The sequence below is a fragment of the Tauraco erythrolophus genome, chromosome 1, assembly GCF_009769465.1.
Source record: "Tauraco erythrolophus isolate bTauEry1 chromosome 1, bTauEry1.pri, whole genome shotgun sequence".
Lineage (NCBI taxonomy): Eukaryota > Metazoa > Chordata > Aves > Musophagiformes > Musophagidae > Tauraco > Tauraco erythrolophus.
Window position 1 is genome coordinate 135587554 of NC_141465.1, and position 20364 is coordinate 135607917.

General features: G+C 43.9%; 1 protein-coding gene across 2 annotated transcripts in view; it reads right to left on the reverse strand.

Moving 5' to 3' along the window:
* The window catches only part of FCHSD2 (FCH and double SH3 domains 2), a 204058-nt gene that overhangs the window by 46095 nt on the left and 137599 nt on the right, over nucleotides 1-20364 (reverse strand). For both annotated transcript variants that reach the window (XM_086615149.1, XM_086615141.1), the window contains exon 9: nucleotides 3992-4114. In XM_086615149.1, coding sequence (XP_086471275.1) covers nucleotides 3992-4114 — 123 coding nt within the window. The remainder of the gene's footprint in view (nucleotides 1-3991; nucleotides 4115-20364) is intronic.

Here is a 20364-nt window from a genome sequence, read left to right on the forward strand (position 1 = left end):
CAAGGAACAGGGATATCTCCAACTAGATCAGGTTGCTCAGGGCCTCGTCCAACCTGGCCTTGAACGTCTCCAGGGATGGAGCATCCACCACCTCTCTGGGCAACCTGTTCCAGTGTTCTACAACTCTCGTGGTAAAAAATTTTTTCCTAATATCCAACCTGAATCTACCTCCCTCTATTTTAAAACCATTACCCCTTGTCCTGTCACAACTGGCCCTCCTGAACAGCCTCTCCCCATCTTTCCTGTAGGCCCCCTTGAGGTACTGGAAGACCGCTATAAGGTCACCCCAGAGCCTTCTCTTCTCCAGGCTGAACAGCCCCAACTCTTTCAGCCTGTCCTCATAGGAAAGGTGCTCCAGCCCTCTTATCATCTTCGTGGCCCTCCTACGTCCAACACCATTTACGTCCAACAGCTCCAGGCTTCACGTCATCCTTTAGATACGTGGGAACGCTGACACGGCACACAACTCTGTGCCACCTCAAACAGGAAACTCTTTGAAACCAACTTCAAGTAGGAAAAAACCCCAAGGTGTGATTACTGAGGACGTGAAACCCTGTACAGTTCTTTGAATGCAATGAGCTTTCACTATAGAGCTCCAACTCCAAAGCAACTCAGTTCTTCAAAGAAGAAAAACCATCTTTACAACAGCACTCGTAGGAAATTGTCCCTCAAAGCAACAACATTTAGTTACAAATGAGAACAACTGTTACAAAGTGGGACTTGGGAAAGTAAACAAGTCCAGCAAATTCATAACCCGGAGTGTTTTGCACAATATATTTGACGTTTCTAAGAAAGAAACTAAAAAGACTCCTGAGTGTTCTCAGAAAGTCTCAGTAAAGGACACGGCAGCGACTTTTCCAAATGGATTTCCCGTTATTCAGAAATTAAGTCGATGTCCTCATGCAGTTTCTTTCTGAAGTCGGTGTCAACTGACATATGCAAATAGACTTGAAATCAAATGTTAAAGAGATGCCACATACAGCAAGAGGGCATAGCCAGAGATGTGCATGAAAGACACAGCAGCCCAGAAAGCCAACCGTGTCCTGGGCTGTGTCAAAAGGAGCATGGCCAGCAGGGCGAGGGAAGTGATTCTGCCCCTCTGCTCAACTCTCGTGAGACCCCACCTGGAATACTGCGTTCAGCTCTGGAGTCCCCAACACAAGAAGAACATGGAGCTACTGGAACGAGTCCAGAGGAGGCCACGAAGATGATGCAAGGGCTGGAGCACCTCTGCTATGAAGACAGGCTGGGAGAGTTGGGGCTGTTCAGCCTGGAGAAGAGAAGGCTCCGGGGTGATCTTATAGCAGCTTTCCAGTACTTAAAGGGGGCTACAGGAAAGCTGGAGAGGGGCTTTTTACAAGGGTGTGTAGTGATAGGACATGGGGCAATGGATTTAAACTGAAAGAGGGGAGATTTAGATCAGATACAAGGAAGAAATTCTTCCCTCTGAGGGTGCTGAGGCACTGGCACAGGTTGCCCAGAGAAGTTGTAGCTGCCCCATCCCTGGAAGTGTTCAAGGCCAGGTTGGATGAGGCTTTGGGCAACCTGGTGTAGTGGAGGGTGTCCCTGCCCATGGCAGAGGGGTTGGAACTGGATGATCTTTAAGGTCCCTTCCAACCCTAACGATTCTATGATTCTATGAAGGAAATTATTTGCCCGAGTTTGGTGAAGCTTCTTACCAGAAACATCACAGAAATGTTATTCAAAACAGCAAATGGAATTTCAGAAAATGTTCCAAAGAAAATCAGACTTTTTCCAAAAGAGAAGTGCAAGAAGTAGAAGCCTTGAACAAGCCTGTTCAAGTGAAAAGCAAGTTGAATTGCGTTTTCATACGCTCAGTGTCAGAGGGTAAGGTGTCCTGGGCACGCCGGAGGAGTGACAGGGGTCACCCCAACTAGCAGCAATAACACTTCCAAAGCTGCCACAAACAATGCTACAATAAAGTGGGAAAAAAACTTCATTTTATACAAAAAAATCCTTAGTTTTGAGACGTTCCCCTCAATCTGCGTTAGAATCTCCCAAGCAGCCGCGCCGGGCTTTCCGACACGCGAGGGGAAAGCGGGCGCTTCTGCGAAGCAGCTTGTCTTGTTCTAAAGCAAATAGAATTTAATTCCACCCTGGAAATGGAAAGATAGTTTAGATGGAAAAACTAAAGCCCTTCCACCAATCATCTAAAGTGTCTTTTCTCAAGGTAGCTCGTGATCTTGCACTTAAAACCAACAAAGAACAGGTGAAGTTTTAAAAACGCCCAATAAATATTTCAAATCTTTGCTTTGATGGCAGGCTGGGTTTTCATTCCAAATTACAAAATTGCTAACGAACTTCTTAGATGTTTAACGCTCCAGCTACTTTGGAAACACAAGCATAGCTTTCGATAGGGAGTTTCTACTCTGCAGTCACCTCCCATTTTTTCAGCTGACGGATTCTTGCAACGTGGACCTACAGGAAAAGCTGAAAATTTAAAAGAAAGGATGAGCAGTGCCTACGTCCGTTGAATAAACCACCAATTAATGTTTAGTATTTCAGAGCAAGACACCCCTTTCTAGTAGCAACATAACCCAAATTTTCCTTCTCTACATTCTTCCGCTGCAAGGAGCGACGAAACTTGGTGCCGATGAGCTACAAACCACTTTGTGAAAAATCCTGTTCCGACCTGACAGCTGTATTTACATTTTCATTCCTTCTGCAGCCATTGTATGATCTTAGTAAGGCAGAAACAGAGCTATTTTTCTCAAACGTACGGCGTGACGTTGTTGCTGTGTAAAAGAAGCCAGACCTGGAGGCTTCTGGCCGCGCGGAGCCTTGCCAACACAAGCTATCCCAGGCTCAGCACGCACAAATACGCCGACGAAGGTATTTCGACACAAACGAGCTGTTTGGGAATGACAGTTTAGTTAGAGGAAAGTCCCAGCCAGGCAGCACTCCAAGTATTCTGAACACGAAAGATTTAATGCAATATTGAGAAATTCATTATGAATACGTAGACATCATACGTAAGCGTGTTTAGTTAAAAGATTCAAAACCAGTGTTTTTAGGGAAGATATTTTAAGTCGACCTGAATCATAGAATCATAGAATCGTTAGGGCTGGAAGGGACCTTCAAAGGTCATCTAGTCCAACCCCCAGGATACACACCAAGGTAAATCATTGAAAGTCCTTTTCCAACAGAAGATAAAACGGTATTTTCATTATCTTTACAGTTGCTGCCAAGTAAATTCAAAGACAAGCAAGAGTGACACCGATTTTTAATCCACTCCCTTTGTAAAGTGTGAGTTAGCATGCTTGCAGGTGAGTAAGGAATGTGTTAAACACATTTTTTCTACCTAAGTCCCTGCATAAATGAGCTCTGTTTCTGTGCTGGTGGTTAAGGTAAACATATAAAGGAATATTATGACTGCACCAAAGCAGCTCGTTTGAGCTCAATGGCAATTATTTTTTTTTAGCCCAGCAGATGAATTATTTAAGTTTCAGAATTATCCTGGAAGCGATCACGTATTTCTGATTCTGGCTGCTCGACAAAGCAAACAAACCACGGCTATGACAAGACTCTAATCTGTCTTCTCCGTTTGCCATTCTTAATTGAAAGGAGAAAACGCCGTAATATTTCGTTTTTAAAGTTGACAGTCAATTATTAAGAAAAGATCCAAACAGTTTCACAGGGCTTTACGGTGATGGATGACTAATGCGGTTCCAGATTACCCAGTGCAGAACTCAGCTGCAATTTCTCTTTCCAAACATGTAGAGTGAGTACAGCTGAACATCTCTTCTCGAAAGATCTTGCACTGTGTAAATGCACTCATGAGAATACAATCTGGGTGGCAACAGGAAAATTCTCCCCAACTGTCTAGTTTCTTTTAACTTAATACCACTCCAGAGTAACCAAAAATAATAACCATTCAGTTTTGTCGTCAGTTTGGAAGCAAATCTTAAGCCTGGGAACTTCTCTGTGCTGTAAGTATTCAGTTACAAAGGATCATTCAGTTAAAACTTACCCTGCTGGATGTCTCCAGTAAAAACTGGAACGTGTTTTGTACAGCTTGGCATGTCTCTAGCTCAGTCCTGCTGAATGCCATTAAATAATCCTTGAGGTGATCATATACATTTCCATCGAGAGCCTGTACGAGGGCAAGAATTTGAGAAAATTAAGACATTAAGAAAAGCAACGTGTATTTTTGTGTATGATTTATTCATAGTCATGTTTAGATTTCTAAGATGCTCACGTAATTTCTTTGAACAGCTACTCACCTATCATTATTAGCCTGGATAGTGACAGGTGGACACCTTTCATTTTTGACCAGGAGGAATGATTCCCATTAGATGGCACCACAGAGCACCGCAGCCATGCCATGTCACAGTCAATGATTTCCACCCAGTTGTGTAACAGGGCCAGAGCAGAAGAGTGAGGTCAGGTTTGGATAAGGGAATACCCTCCGGGAGATGTCATTTATGTCAAGAAGTGGACCTTGGAACTGCAGGGATGTGGGGCTTCTACCAGCCAGAGCACTCTTGGAGTCACTGTGGTGCACCCCAAGGCACTCAGCATCTGTGTGCTGTTTGTACGTCAGCTAATTACTTATTAATAAGCACTAATCAATAGCTGCCATTTTACATGAGCACAACACAGCCCCTTTTGTGCCCAGAAATACCAGACACGTAACAAAAAAGCATGAAGGACATCAACGCTGAAACTCAACCAGAGCCGTACATCACACCGCAGGGGGGAGGTGAAATGCAGGTTTAAGGCAAAGTTCTGGATTAAACACGTGCGGCTTTGCAAGTGACTGACAGTTTCATTTAAATTTTCCAGATATTCATTTCAATAGCAGATCCCAAATTTCACAGGTAATCACTGCAACAGCACATTCATTGGAACAGCGTCTGTCAGATCTCCATCGATTCCAGAGTGCATTTCCATATAAAATTGCATTTGATGGTTTAAATCGTTTTGAAAAGTTAATAAGGGGGGAAAAAAGGGGAAATTGTGAAACCAGGAATAGTTTCTGGTCCAGTAAAATCAAGCCCAACATTTAAGATGAGGCTAACGGACACGTGTAAAGCAGACACGAATCACAAGGAGCAGAAGAGCTTTTCCTGCTGCACAGAAGTCCCCCCCCCCCACCAGCACACAGCTATGGAAACCACCAGCTGAAATGAAAACATCACGGACAGGCATCCCCAGCGAGGGATGCTTTGAGGAAAAGAATAAAATAATCCGATTGGAATTCTCGTGTCCAAAATTTTATATCCAGAATCCACTTTATACTACACCATTTTCTTCACTCTCCACCTACCAAGTGTAAGGCGCTCCCCAGCACAGGCTGGTTTCCTCCTTTACCTTTAGATGTTAAACCCACCACGACTCACTGGTGCAAAACTCCAGCCCTCAGAACCCAAAAAACGGGATGCAACACCAAATGTGCAGTGAACACGGGGATTTCTTTCCAGCACCACCATGATGCCGGCTCGCTCGGCCACGCTGCCAGATCCCAGTACAGAGGGGTCAGCAGCCGGGGCAGCTACTGGAGGCCCTGAGCCAAGGGAAGGCTCTCTTGAATGAAGGAAGATGCACCATATGGGAAAGAGCTATAGGGGAACATCTCCAGGCTCTCACAAGCGATGGCAGCTCTACCCAATATGCCGTTAAGCACCATTTTTAAAAAAAATTCTGATTTAAAATAATCACGTAATATAAGCTTAGGGTTGGGATGTTCATTTGACAAAGATGTTGGGAAATTTCCCAACTGCAAATCCATAAAAACCTACAGCGATAACTCATATTCAGCTTCAGTTCTTGTCACTCCTGGTGCAGGCAACAGCTTTACTGGAATTCATCTTGCGATGTATGTTTCATAGAATCATGGAATGGTTTGGGTTGGAAGGGACCTCAAAGATCATCCAGTTCCAACCCCCTGCCATGGGCAGGGACACCCTCCACTACACCAGGTTGCTCAAAGCCCCATCCAGTCTGGCCTTGAACACTTCCAGGGATGGGGCAGCCACAGCTTCTCTGGGCAACCTGTGCCAGTGCCTCACCACCCTCAGAGGGAAGAATTTCTTCCTTACATCCCATCGAAATCTCCCCTCTTTCAGTTTAAATCCATTGCCCCTTGTCCTGTCACTCCACACCCTTGTCCAAAGCCCCTCTCCAGCTTTCCTGTAGCCCCTTTAGGCACTGGAAGGTGCTGGAAGGTCTCCCCGGAGCCTTTTCTTTTCCAGACTGAACAATCCCAACTCTCAAATCCAACCTGGCCTTGAACACTGCCAGGGATGGGGCAGCCACAACTTCTCTGGGCAACCTGTGCCAGTGCCTCACCACCTTAGGAAGCATACAAAGCTGTCAGCGTGGGACAACTGAATTACAGCCTTTCTCCTTTCATTAATTAAAAGCGGTTTCAAGATGATGAAGTTCTTAAACACCGATGAGAGCTGCCAGAACTGAAGTTATTAAAGTCAGGGCAATCTAACACAGGCACGTTTGTCAGCTGGGTCAACGCAGGGCTCGGTGGGCAGCTCTCACGCACCCAAAAAACTCATGGTTGCACGGAAAAAGTGTCAGTCCCACCAGTTAGAGGAACAGAGAGCTGGTCGGTTACAAATTGCTTGCAATGATAATGTATCTCTTCATTCTATAAAATGGTAATTATTCTATCAAGCTGGAGATGTTAATATTAAAACAAAAGATTTGACTTGCTGAACTACACAATTAAAATTAAGATTCATACGGGATAATACCTAATCTGAACCTCATTTACTTACAAACACTCTGACCCAAACCACTGAACATCACAATTTGGGTTTGAAATAAAAAGTCTTTTCAAATTTTCTGATCATACAACTCAAAGAGGAAACTAGAAAAAAAAAAAATTCAAAAAACCCAACAGACATTATTCCACTACAATGGCTTTTGTTCTCTTTCTGAATCTCAAAAGATTACTAATCACTTACTGTATTACAATCAAACTGAAAAAAAATGTCTTTTTCCAACCTTAAAAGAAAATCAAGTTGGGTTTTTTCTTAACAAATCTGGCATCAGAACTAAGATAATATGAAGTTAAGTACCTCAGAATTACCATTTCCAAGGATAGAAAAAAGTCAGTGTTTTTTAAGAAATAATTTCTTTGCAGTGGAATTGTCATACTTAAAGGTACAAAACTACTTCTCTACCTCAGTCCAAGGTTTAGCAGATGACGGATGAAAGTAGGACTGAGAAAAAAATAATTCTGTTAACAAAGGCAATGGATACACAATCAAATTAAAGTATATTTTTATAACAGTTCCTATACATTAATTCAAATCAATGAAATGACATGGGGAGGGGGTCAAGAACATTTTTCTGATTTCAACATTAAGTTTCAAGTATAACATAACATAGGTTTCCTGGGAACAAAATTTCAACCCCAAATTAGATCATCATTTTGAGGAGGCTTTTCTTCTTTAATTCAAGAGATGATATTAATCATTTTAGGAATCCTTATGCACCGGCTTTAATCATTCTGTACTCTATGGAGATTTCCTTAAAAACAAAGATGTAAATAAAACTATTTCAGCTATTGACATCTGGTTGCCTTTGGGATGTTGTTTTTCATCATGGAATCATAGATTTCTGTTGGTTTTAATCCAAGATTATAACATGTGATGCAGAAAAGACCGTGTTGAACATACAATGTTCATTCAAGTAACGTTGAGGTCTCTTCAATAGATCTCAGATCAACAGGTCTCAGTCACACTCCATTTAAAAATTACCACCTCACTTTCGTGGAGAAGATGGAGAACAAGGTGAACTACTCTCTATTTTTTATTTTAAAAGACTCATTCTTTCTTGAATCCCAAGGAAAAAACAGAAACTAATCGACCCATGCATAACGCAGAGCAGAGTCGTGCAAAGGCACCAAGGGCAGGTCTGCTATTTAATCTAATTTATTTCTGAAATATTCCAGTTATTCTATTTGTGTTTGTCTTGCACAGAAAGTGCTAAGCCGTGCTGAAGCCTTGCAAAATATTTTTACAGTTTAAAATCAGGTGTTCAAATTAAACCTCTCACGTAGTGATTTGGATCCAGCTGGCACCAAAATCTGGACTTTGCAGTACCCAGTTAAAAAGAAGACAATTAAAACCACACTTGTAAAGTCACATGGACTTTCATTGACTAATTTACACCAGTCTCATCTGAATCACAGAATGGTTTGGGTTGGAAGGGACCTCAGGGATCATCCAACCCACTGTCATGGGCAGGGACACCTTCCACTACACCAGGTTGCCCAAAGTCCCATCCAACCTGGCCTGGAACACTGCCAGGGATGGGGCAGCCACAGCTTCTCTGGGCAACCTGTGCCAGAGCCTCACCACCCTCGCAGTGAAAAAATTCTTTCCTATATCCAATCGAAATCTCCCCTCTTTCAGTTTAAAGCCATTGCCCCGTGTCCTGTCACTACACACCCTTGTCCAAAGCCCCTCTCCAGCTTTCCTGTAGCCCCTTTAGGTACTGGGAGGTGCTGGAAGGTCTCCCCGGAGCCTTCTCTTCTCCAGGCTGAACAGCCCCAACTCTCCCAGCCTGTCTCCAGAGCAGAGGTGCTCCAGCCCTCCCATCATCTCCGTGGCCTCCTCTGGCCCCGCTCCAGCAGCTCCATGTCCTTCTTGTGATGGGGACCCCAGAGCTGAATGCTCTAGAAATAGTTTTCTATTTTCAAAGGCAAGCATTTATATTTTTCAATACTTTTGAACTCCCCAATCCTCACTGGAACCCCACTCTTTCAATAAGACGATCATCATGGATCAAATGAAGTTTTCATTTGTAAACATCCATCCTTTTCTGGGCTCAACAGTTTACCTGAGCTGATTTTGCCAACACCAAACACTAAAAACGTTGACAAACGCTTCGTAAGCTGCCACCGCTTCGGTGGAAACAGCATAGCGGATGTTGAAGGCAAAGAATTTCCTTACATGGGTGGAGGTAAGAGAACAAAATTAGACTTGACCCAGCCCCACCCGGACTGCAGCCTGAAAATGAAAAGATAAGGAAAAGTTTTAAATGAACTGAACAAAAATCATTGTGTTCGTGAAGCCATAACTCTTCCATGAAGTCGATGGCGTTGCAGCACGGTAATGTGACATATTTTCCTGTTCAGCAGTCAAAGCAAACCCCTCCAATAAAAAGGGAGATCCGTATCACAGACGCCTTCTGTCTATTTTAGGTAACCTCTTAAAAAGTAAAATGGAATTCTTATACCATCCCAGTCTCAGTTGCATTAGACACCCTGTTTTACCTGTCCCTGATCTGTTTTGTTCTGAAACAACCTGGAATGCATTACGAACAGGGACTCTATTTTTCATCATATAATTTCCGTAACAGTACTCTAAACTTTTTCTTATTTAACATTAAAAAAAAAAATCTCAATATAAATTACATAACATGCATGCTGAGAGAAGCTTTTCTAGCTTTTGTGTTTAAAACTTATGCCTATAATCCATTAAATAAACAGCGCGATCTCACGGATGGCACAGTCTGGAAATTTTCAGTTGAATGATTTTGGTAAATGAGACTCCAAGTGTTTTAATTTTTATATGCAAATGCTTCAAAATAAAAAAAAAAGGAATATCAAAAGGAAAGGCAGAGTAAGAGATTAATTGTTAGCAGGAATTACTAATATTGTAGGACTGAGGGCACCCTCAGCACGTTTGCTGATGACACCGTGTGGTGTTGTGGACATGCTGGAGGGAAGGGATGGCATCCAGAGGGACCTCGACAGGCTGGAGAGGTGGGCCTGTGAGAACCTCATGAAGTTCAACAAGGCCAAGTGCAGGGTCCTGCATGTGGGTCAGGGCAATCCCAAGCCCAAGTACAGGCTGGGCGGAGAATGGATTGAGAGCAGCCCTGAGGAGAAGGACTTGGGGGTGTTGGGTGATGCGAAGCTCACCATGAGCCGGCAATGTGCACTGGCAGCCCAGAAAGCCAACCGTGTCCTGGGCTGCATCCAGAGCAGCGTGGGCAGCAGGGCGAGGGAGGGGATTCTGCCCCTCTGCTCTGCTCTCCTGAGACCCCCCTGCAGTGCTGCCTTCAGCTCTGGGGTCCCCAGCACAAGAAGGACATGGAGCTGCTGGAGCAGGGCCAGAGGAGGCCACAGAGATGATGCGAGGGCTGGAGCACCTCTGCTCTGGAGACAGGCTGGGAGAGTTGGGGCTGTTCAGCCTGGAGAAGAGAAGGCTCTGGGGTGATCTTATTGCAGCCTTCCAGTGCCTAAAGGGGCTACAGGAAAGCTGGAGAGGGACTTTTTACATGGACATACAGTGATAGGACAAGGGGCAATGGATTTAAACTGAAAGAGGGGAGATTTCGATCGGATCTAAGAAAGAAATTTTTAACAATGAGGGTGGTGAGGCACTGGCACGGGTTGCCCAGAGAAGCTGTGGCTGCCCCATCCCTGGAAGTGTTCACGGCCAGGTTGGATGAGGCTTTGGGCAACCTGGTGTAGTGGAAGGTGTCCCTGCCCATGGCAGGGGGGTTGGAACTGGATGATCTTTGAGGTCCCTTCCAACCCAAACCGTTCTATGATTCCATGATTCTAAGGCATGAGCTTAAGCATCCTTATGGGACTCTGCGAGGTTAAACACATAAGTCGTTCATATCTTTTTTATCCCAAGTGTGGCAATAGAGCTCAGAGTATTTGACAGTGAAGGACAGAGCATTTTAAAAACTCATCTAAAACTCAGAAGTAATGAAGTCAACAACTTGAATCAGCTGGCTTTGCTGAACTCAGCAGTACTCGGATCAGTGATACGCAACAGCATTTCCCAAGGACATTAGGAAAGAAAGGAAGGAAGCTCAGGAAAACCCGTCCTTTTCAGTTAACAGCTACATTCCACGGTGATTTTCCCTTTAAAAACGCTGATTCCTAGGAGAATTTATTCTAGGCATCAATTTCTCCTAATACCATAAAGGAGTCTTCCTTCTTCAGGTCTTTTTCTTTTTAACTTCTTCCATCACTGCAGCAGTTGTCACTGCTGAAATCCCCTTCTTCTCCGCCAAGACATCCTAACATGAAAGTAAATCAAGTCTGCGAGTATTTGTCAACAAAACTCGACTTCTAGACATAAATTACCAACAAACCCAAGATCAAAGTGAGCGAAGTGGCCCTGCACAGCGTGCCTGCAGCAACTGTCTATCTGCTGACACCAAACCAGGGCGAGGAGCGGCGTTCCTCAGTCGTTGCAATCCTGTAGGAACAACTGCGCCGTGTCTGCACCCATCACGACACTGAAGGCTGAAGTCTGACTTAAAAATGACGGGAAGCCTGCTGCCCAGCCTGCCTTTCCAGGCTCAGCATTGGAGAAAAGTCCTATTTTTCTGCTAAAAGCATATGTGCAAGAAGAGAAAGCTGCAAAGCAAAGCTGATGACAAAAACCGACCCTCTTTGCTGGGTCAAAAAGTTAGTACTGGATTTCCTCTGCCTAGAGGAGAAAGGACCATCTAAGCTGAGCTCTGTAAAATCAGAATTTTAGAGAGTTGGGGCTGTTCAGCCTGAAGAAGAGAAGGCTCCGGGGAGACCTTCCAGCACCTTCCAGTGCCTAAAGGGGCCACAGGGAAGCTGGAGAGGGACTTTGGACAACGGTGTGTAGTGACAGGACACGGGGCAATGGCTTTAAACTGGAAGAGGGGAGATTTCGATGGCATCTAAGGAAGAAATTCTTCCCTCTGAGGGTGGTGAGGCACTGGCACAGGTTGCCCAGAGAAGCTGTGGCTGCCCCATCCCTGGCAGTGTTCAAGGCCAGGTTGGATGAGGCTTTGAGCAACCTGGTGTAGTGGAGGGTGTCCCTGCCCATGGCAGGGGGGTTGGAACTGGATGATCTTTGAGGTCCCTTCCAACCCAAACCATTCTGTGATTCTGTGAATGATAATGGGAAAGAGTGAAAGTAAAAAAAGCACACCAAAAGGTAGGAAGAGAACACAATGAAAAAGGCCACAAAACGGATGAAGTGTCTATTTAAATCAATAAAGGTGGCACAACCTGTCTTGGTTTCTTCCTCTTCTCCCTCAACCTAGAGAAGGAGCTTTCATCGTGGCAAACATGGGAACAACAAACACTGGAAGACAAGAAGTGCCCTGACTTGTGTTTGCTGGCCTTTCCGCTCAATGCTCATAAGCACACTTTGCACTTTCCCTTACCCCAGAGCTTTGTATTTTCCAGTGTCAATAGTTTTGGGCTTGTTTGCAAGTTCTTTTGTTCACTCTCATTAGTCACTCGATGATTGTTCTGCACATCATTTTGTTCCTTTACAATTTAGGCAGGGTCATTGTTTTTAAATGACAAAACCGTTGTCGCTGGTGCACTGAAGTCTACTCTGACCACAGAAAAACACGGAACGGCTGCCAACAGATGCCCATCACCCTTCCCAATCCAGAGACAAAGTCCCTTTAAAACAAGGATAAGCAAAATTAATATAAATATGAAATACTCTTCCTAGATTTGCCTCCAAAGATCTCATGGCAGTGCCCTGTAGGTGTCACATTTAATGACGAGGGTCTGGTAGGTGAAAACAGGCACCGAAGGAAACCTTCTTTGGAAATTCTTCTTTATTTCTTTGGAAAGAATTCCTTGTGTAACAAGGCAGACAGCCGTGAGAGTCACCTGATGAAGACAGCACTAAATCAATACTTCAGGATTCAAGAATAATTCCACTTAAATCAGTAGGAACATTCTGATGTTAAGATTGTCATACGAATGGAAAAATTCAGTTCTTCAAAACTTGGACTTTATAAGGCTTAAAAAATCCTGGAAGATGAAAACAGATTCTTTATGATATAGAAATACATCTATTTTTCTCCAAAGTTCTCAAATGTCACCTACAAAGACTTCTTGGACCCATTTTGCTTTTTCTTTCCTAGCACTGGAACCAATCCCAAGGGGGATCCTTCTTCTGACATGACTAATTTGCAGTAAATGGCACTGGTGCAATCGTCTTTGCTTTCGTACTTCCTCGTTCTTGGAAAAAATAAAACCTGGCTCGAATCCAACACTCAGCAGAAAGCTTCATGGCAGACTGTCACCGTCACGTTACCTTCGTATCTGAGGAGCACTTTATACTGTTCCTGTCGATAAGATTTGGCTTCCTTCACGCAGAAAAACGTCTATTTAAATCGTTCAGCCTTTGGCCACTGATTGCTGGTCTTTAAGGATTCTTACGCTCCTGAAATTTTTCCTTATTACAGACTTCCACAGTGTTAAAGGTGTGGATTTATCAGCAAGTCTCATATAAGCCTTCATACTACAGAGGAACCATCCTTGACTCGGACACACTCGCTCTTCTGGATAAGTCTCAAAATCTTCTGTGTTCTCCAAGAGTATGGACTAAGGAGCAGAAACCTTAAATCGACACAAACGTGCATGTGAAAACGCATTTCATCCCAAATCCTGTGTTTCTTAATAGAGAAAACCACTCCCTTGGCAAATAAAAAGCATAAAAAAGTGAAAAAAAAAATCAGATACTGATGACATGCATTCTTCATGAGTTTTTACTTTCTCTTTTGCATCTTTCCATTTTTAACCATCGATTTTGCCATTGCTGTTTTTAGTTTTTGTTCAGCCGATTCAACCTCTATATTATCATGTTAAGAGCAGTAAATTTTTTTGTCCAGTGCGCTTTTCATTTACTTCCTCAAATAAATCCATTGAATAAAAACTTTTCTGCTCCAACAATGGCTGCTATTCCCAATTGCCGTTCGGAATTAACACTTCCATATCATTTTTTTTTTTTTTACATGGGTGTAAAGTTACCTGCCACTTCCAGCAAACTATTCAGCGAACTGCCTTTTCAAAAAAAGGGTCTTTTCAGGATAACAAAGACATTTTCCAACTGAAATTATTATTTTTTTTTTTTTAAATTGTATCTTAACATGTCAATTAATTAGCCAGTATGAAAAGGGCAGAGCATATTTCATATAGCAACTCCCACGTTCCTGAAAAGGCACTCTACTAAAGGATTACTTAATACTCTTTACCAGTCATACTACAATTTAAAGACCAAAGCAAGCGAAAGTATTTTTAGCAATTTTTGTAATCTACACAAATGAGCAACATGTTCTTAAAAGGAAAAGGGCTCAGAGTCACAGCACTGTGATTACTGCAATAATTAGAGAATCAGAGAACAATGAACGAAATTATCTCGAACAAGAAAGGAAAAAACATCCCAGGGATATGCCAAAGGTACAGCAGCTGCACTGCAGCATAAAAGATTAATTCGTATTTCCCAAATATCGCCCCGGAATTCCACGTGTCAATTTATCACTTTTAGTAGTCCCCTCTCATTTATTCCCAGGGGAACCATGCTAACGATTTATGCACATAATTCTTATAAGCACCAGGGGTGAGAAGAAAGAGAATTTGAGCCTGAAGTTTGTAATCAAAAATATTGTGAAAGGTTCCTCCCTTTTACACAGATTCCCCCCACCCTCAACACACAGCCTGGCACACTGCCGCCCCCCCCATTACAACCAGTATCCCTGAACACGTATTGATGGCTTCATGGGTTGTACCATTTTCTCCAGCTGACAGTATTTTAGAAGCTTCTACTATTTGATACATGACACTGATGGGTATCGAAAATCAACAGAAAAGTGAACAAAATGGGAGCTGGTGGTGTTAAACTATCTTGGAATTAAATAACTTTTTAAGCATGGTCTGATGGGAAAAACCTAAATATATTACACTCTCATAACATCATTTGATGAACATAATTGCATTAAAATAAGCTTCTTTTCAAACTTATTTCATCAGTCCTGTACACTCTATGATTAATGCTCAAACCTTCGAAAAAAAGACTTTATTTCATAATACTACTGCTTAGATGTCCCAATAACAGTACACAGAGTAGTGCAAGCAATATTTAAAACACACAGGAAGAGATGTCTCCAGAATCTGATAGGCTTGGAATTTCTTTCATTCCAGGCTGTCTCCAATGCCGAGGCTTTGCTATGAAATAAATTGAGACTTTCACCAAAGATAACCCGACGAATACTGTCTCTGATATGTCCCGTAAGATTTGAAATGGGGCTTCTAGACCCAGTTGGAGAGAAAGGTCTGTGGTGAACCTTCACATGACGTCGATATGTAGAATTTAAATACAGACGTTTGTACTTGGAATTGCATATGCATTCCATAAAAATGCACTATAATGATAGAATGGGTTGGGTTGGAAGGAACCTCAAAGATCATCCAGTTCCAACCCCCTGCCATGGGCAGGGACGCCATCCACTACACCAGGTTGCCCAAAGCCTCATCCAACCTGGCCTTGAACACCTCCAGGGATGGGGCATCCACAGCTTCTCTGGGCAACCTGTGCCAGTGCCTCACCACCCTCAGAGGGAAGAATTTCTTCCTTAGATCCCATCGAAATCTCCCCTCTTCCAGTTCAAAGCCATTGCCCCGTGTCCTGTCACTACACACTCTTGTCCAAAGCCCCTCTCCAGCTTTCCTGTAGCCCCTTTAGGCACTGGAAGGTGCTGGAAGGTCTCCCCGGAGCCTTCTCTTCTCCAGGCTGAACAGCCCCAACTCTCCCAGCCTGTCTCCAGAGCAGAGGTGCTCCAGCCCTCGCATCATCTCCGTGGCCTCCTCTGGCCCCGCTCCAGCAGCTCCATGTCCTTCTTGTGTTGGGGACCCCAGAGCTGAATGCAGTAATAATCCTACTCAATGAATGCCCATTAAGAGGAAGGCATGACAGAAGTGCATCAACTATTAAAACTTGTTCAATTATCTGGGTATACACATAGTCACAAATATTTGTGAAGATTTTACTTAGAAGAAAAGATTCTTCTTGCTCTGATTTGCTGTCTTCATTTTACCCATCTCTTTCTTAGGACTTCAGTATCTTTTTGAATTTCTCTTTTATTAAATTGAATTCTCATCTATTAAATTAAATCATTGTATCTAAGGTCTAATACAAAACATTGAACAATTTGATTAATAGAAGCAGTTTGAAAATTTCATTTCTAATATTCTCTAGCTTGAACTAGAAACCTGATTTTCCCACAACTTTGAGTAATGTGAGAGTAAAGCCCTTGAACCTAAGCATTTAAACTTTCCTGAAGGTTTTGAAATCCATTAGGATTTTTAAAAGGTACTAATTGAAGGATGCTGCTCGATGCTCCTGGACGACGCTGCTGCCACGCGGGAAGCGAGCGCACACACGGCAGACAGGGTTCTGGTGAACCAGCTGCACTGAACGGGTTCTTCCCATTAACGATGAGCAACACTGGATACACCAGCCAGATATTATTTCTCTTAATTAGCATCCAAATCCTAGAAGCAGTTACTTTAATGCTTCGATAATTCGTAAAACATTACAAAATCATATCCTTGTTCAGCTGGACTACACTGTTCCAGCCAGTCAGCTGTCCACCATGACAGATCTAACTCATCTCCGGGTAGGGAATATTTGCTTCCCTTCCACAACGAGGGGGTTTATCCCAGCTATAAAGCCTTTTTAGCACAGATGACAACTTGAACAGATGGGAATTTCATTTTTTATTTTTTGCTGTATGAAAACTAGCAGGTAGATAGACAAATCATATTGCAGGATTCCCCCTCCTCCTCCTCCTCCTCCTCTGACTGAGCTTTTCAGCCAGCTTTCCAATCAATTATCTCCCCAGCAATTTGTAAATGCTAAATAGGAACTTCTTGCCTCCTAATGCCCTTCTGTGGCCTAGTTCCCATGGTGCACGGATCAGCTCCGTTCATTCCCCTGCAGACCCGCTCACCATGAAGGAACAGCTCTCTCTTTCGATACCAGTCGCACCAGTTGCTGATGGAGCCCTGGAGCTATTTGCTGACCTCTCGAAAGGAGCCGAAACTCGCTGTGGTAGAATCACAGAAGGTTTGGGTTGGAAGGGACCTCAAAGATCATCCAGTTCCCAACCCCCTGCCATGGGCAGGGACACCTTTCTCTACACCAGGTTGCTCAAAGCCTCATCCAACCTGGCCTTGAACACCTCCAGGGTGGGGCCTTCTGAGCGTGCGCTGAGAGCCACGGCACCCGTAAAGGTTCGCAAGCACGAGCCCAGAATTCAACAGCAGGAAAGGATCCCAAGGCAAGAAAGTTTCTAAAGGCTGTGCCAAAAGTACAGACCAAATTGTCCATGCAGGTTATGACCACCGATTACCACCTCCTCACCTCCAATCACCCACAGAATCATAGAATCTTCTGGTTGGAAGAGACGTTCAAGATCATCAAGATGATACTAGCAAACACCTCCACTGTCACCAGACAGACTCATGTTGAAACAGAGAAGTCAGGATTTTGAAGGCAGAAGAATAAAAAGCATCTCACAATTTGACAGCCACGTCCTGTGGAAGCCTTGTCAATTCTGTAACAACTCTACCACGTTTGCCTCCCTCCAGGGTGACATCAAGACGCAAAAAAATAATAGATTAGAATTCATTTTTCCAATAATTTTTTGTAGGACTTAAATACACTTCAAATTCAGCCTGACATTTTCCATCTTATATTTATTGGGCTTGTGCCATTTTGGATCTTATCTCCTCCTTATAATTTCTCTACTTCTTTCAAATGCCAAGTCCCTCAGACATGTATTTTCCTACTGTTGATGTACAAACAACTACATCAGCCCTCACAGTGTCCATCAAAAGACGGTCATCATAACATGTTTTGCCACCTTCTAAACCACATTTCATGTTTCTTGAAGACAACAAAATCTATAGCAAGACTGTGCTTAAAACACTTGTTAAAATTGCCCTACCATTCCTAGAGGCTTTGGTAGAGGATTAGAAACAGCTCACCTCTGCCATTAGCTCCAACGTGTCCAGATGACCACTTTCAATTTGCAACCTATATTGGCTAAGTTTCACCAAAAATGCAAGACAGCTGGACAACGAGATATTTCATTTTTGATGACGCAGCAGTTATTCACAGAAACCTTTGGATTTCGCTTTGAATCATCCAACGGAGCATCTGAACGTTTTCAGTACCAACTCCATTATCACTTTGGTACTAAATAATCACCCTGGGGGCACAGGACAGCTTGTTTCTCATACAGAGAAGTCCCATGGATTGCCACTCAACTTACACATACCGTCAGTCCACAGTTTAAATAGCGCATACACTTTAATTTAACAGCACAAAACTTACGCACACGCATTCAATTTTAAAAACAGACTTGCACGAGGGTCGGGGCAATCCCAAGCACAAGGACAGGCTGGGCGGAGAATGGATGGAGAGCAGCTCTGAAGAGAAGGACTTGGGAGTGCTGGGTGATGAGAAGCTCACCATGAGCCGGCACCGTGCTCTGGCAGCCCAGAAAGCCCAGAAAGCCAACCGTGTCCTGGGCTGCATCCAGAGCAGCGTGGGCAGCAGGGCGAGGGAGGGGATTCTGCCCCTCTGCTCTGCTCTCCTGAGACCCCCCTGCAGTGCTGCCTTCAGCTCTGGGGTCCCCAGCACAAGAAGGACATGGAGCTGCTGGAGCGGGGCCAGAGGAGGCCACGGAGATGATGCGAGGGCTGGAGCACCTCTGCTCTGGAGACAGGCTGGGAGAGTTGGGGCTGTTCAGCCTGGAGAAGAGAAGGCTCCGGGGAGACCTTCCAGCACCTTCCAGTGCCTAAAGGGGCTACAAGAAAGCTGGAGAGGGGCTTTGGACAAGGGTGTGGAGTGACAGGACATGGGGCAATGGCTTTAAACTGAAAGAGGGGAGATTTCGATGGGATCTAAGGAAGAAATTCTTCCCTCTGAGGGTGGTGAGGCACTGGCACAGGTTGCCCAGAGAAGCTGTGGCTGCCTCATCCCTGGAAGTGTTCAAGGCCAGGTTGGATGAGGCTTTGGGAAACCTGGTGCAGTGGAAGGTGTCCCTGCCCATGGCAGGGGGGTTGGAACTGGATGGTCTTTGAGGTCCCTTCCAACCCAAACCATTCTATGATTCCATGATTTTACGATAAATATATGTAAATTCCAGATAATTCACTGAAACATTGGGTGGTTATAAATAGAAGACAAAAACACTGAAGAAAAAGAATTATCTCTTCCCTTGTGTCTTCAATTCTTCAATTGAATCTGGAGTTGCTAAAAACCAAATCCTCATCCAAACAAAACCCAGTGAGCGATCTGTTCGGGATGTCTGACTCCATGACTTCCAAAATAGGAACGTCGCACGTTTCGAGTTCAAACTTTTCGAGGCAGCCCCACCTGCCCCCCGACCGGCGCACACCAGGTGCTTCCTGAGCCCGGGCATTTCTCGGCACTCGCTGCGGAATGGATGGAAGGCATGCAGGCTGCTTTCTGGCAGAGCCCAGTGTTTTGGGAACCGTTCTTATTGTATCACAGCGTGGCTTTGAAACAAGATGGCAAGGTTCCATTTCCTGTTCAAAACGGGTAGTTTTATGACATTTGACAGGAAAAAATCTTGTAGCTTGAGCTAAATCCTAAAGGGTTTCTAAATAACATCTATAGAAGTAAAAAAAAATAAACAATGTGTTAAGTTTTCTGCTAACTCAACCTAGATTTCTCAATAAGACCGCCCAGATTCCTGTTAGGCGCCTCCTTCCCCATCTTACCCCTTACACCGCTTTCCTTGGGCCCTCTTCCTAGCAGTGATTTTCAATTTTTTTGGCTTTCCAGTCATTTTCCTTGTTCTACTGGATTACATTCAACTTTCACCACTGATTATTTCTCTTTACTCCTTCCCGAGTCGCTCGCACTCCCTGCACCAACAACACCAGTCTCCTGTTGACTTTCTCATATAAACACACTCATGACTTCGGCGACGTAACCTCCTATACAGGAAATACCTTTCACGAGCATCTGTAAAATCACACCACATTTTTTTGCAATGAACCCTTTCCTAAAGTTATTCCTGTCAACGTGCCAAAGGCAATCTCGCTGACAAGTCAGAAGCATTATCAAGAAATAGTTTTATTATCCCATGAAAAACGATTATTGCTTTAAGATAATTCAGTAGGTTGCCCTGATTTATATATATATATTAGGCTTTGCTATGCCCTGTCTTTACATTACACACTCCCCACTCATGGAGAAATAAATACTTAGCTCCTTGGAAATAAATAGTAGTTTTGGATCAAATGCTGAAAGAAGGAAGCGACTCGTGGTTAAAAGGTGAGTGAGACAGAGCTGGCTGTCATCAAGCGTGACCGTCGCTCCGTTCTGCACCTGCACAACAGCAGCAGTTGTGATTCCGACCCGCTCTCCTGCCTCGAGTCAGCTTGGAAAGGCGGCGTGAGGAGCAACGTGATCTCCCCAGGTGCGAGGGGTGGATCTGGAATTGAAAATAGGAGATGCTACCGTAGCTACTAGTGGCAGTTCCACTTACTGTTAAGGCCGTCTAAACTTCCCTGGCTTGTGGTTTTGCCAA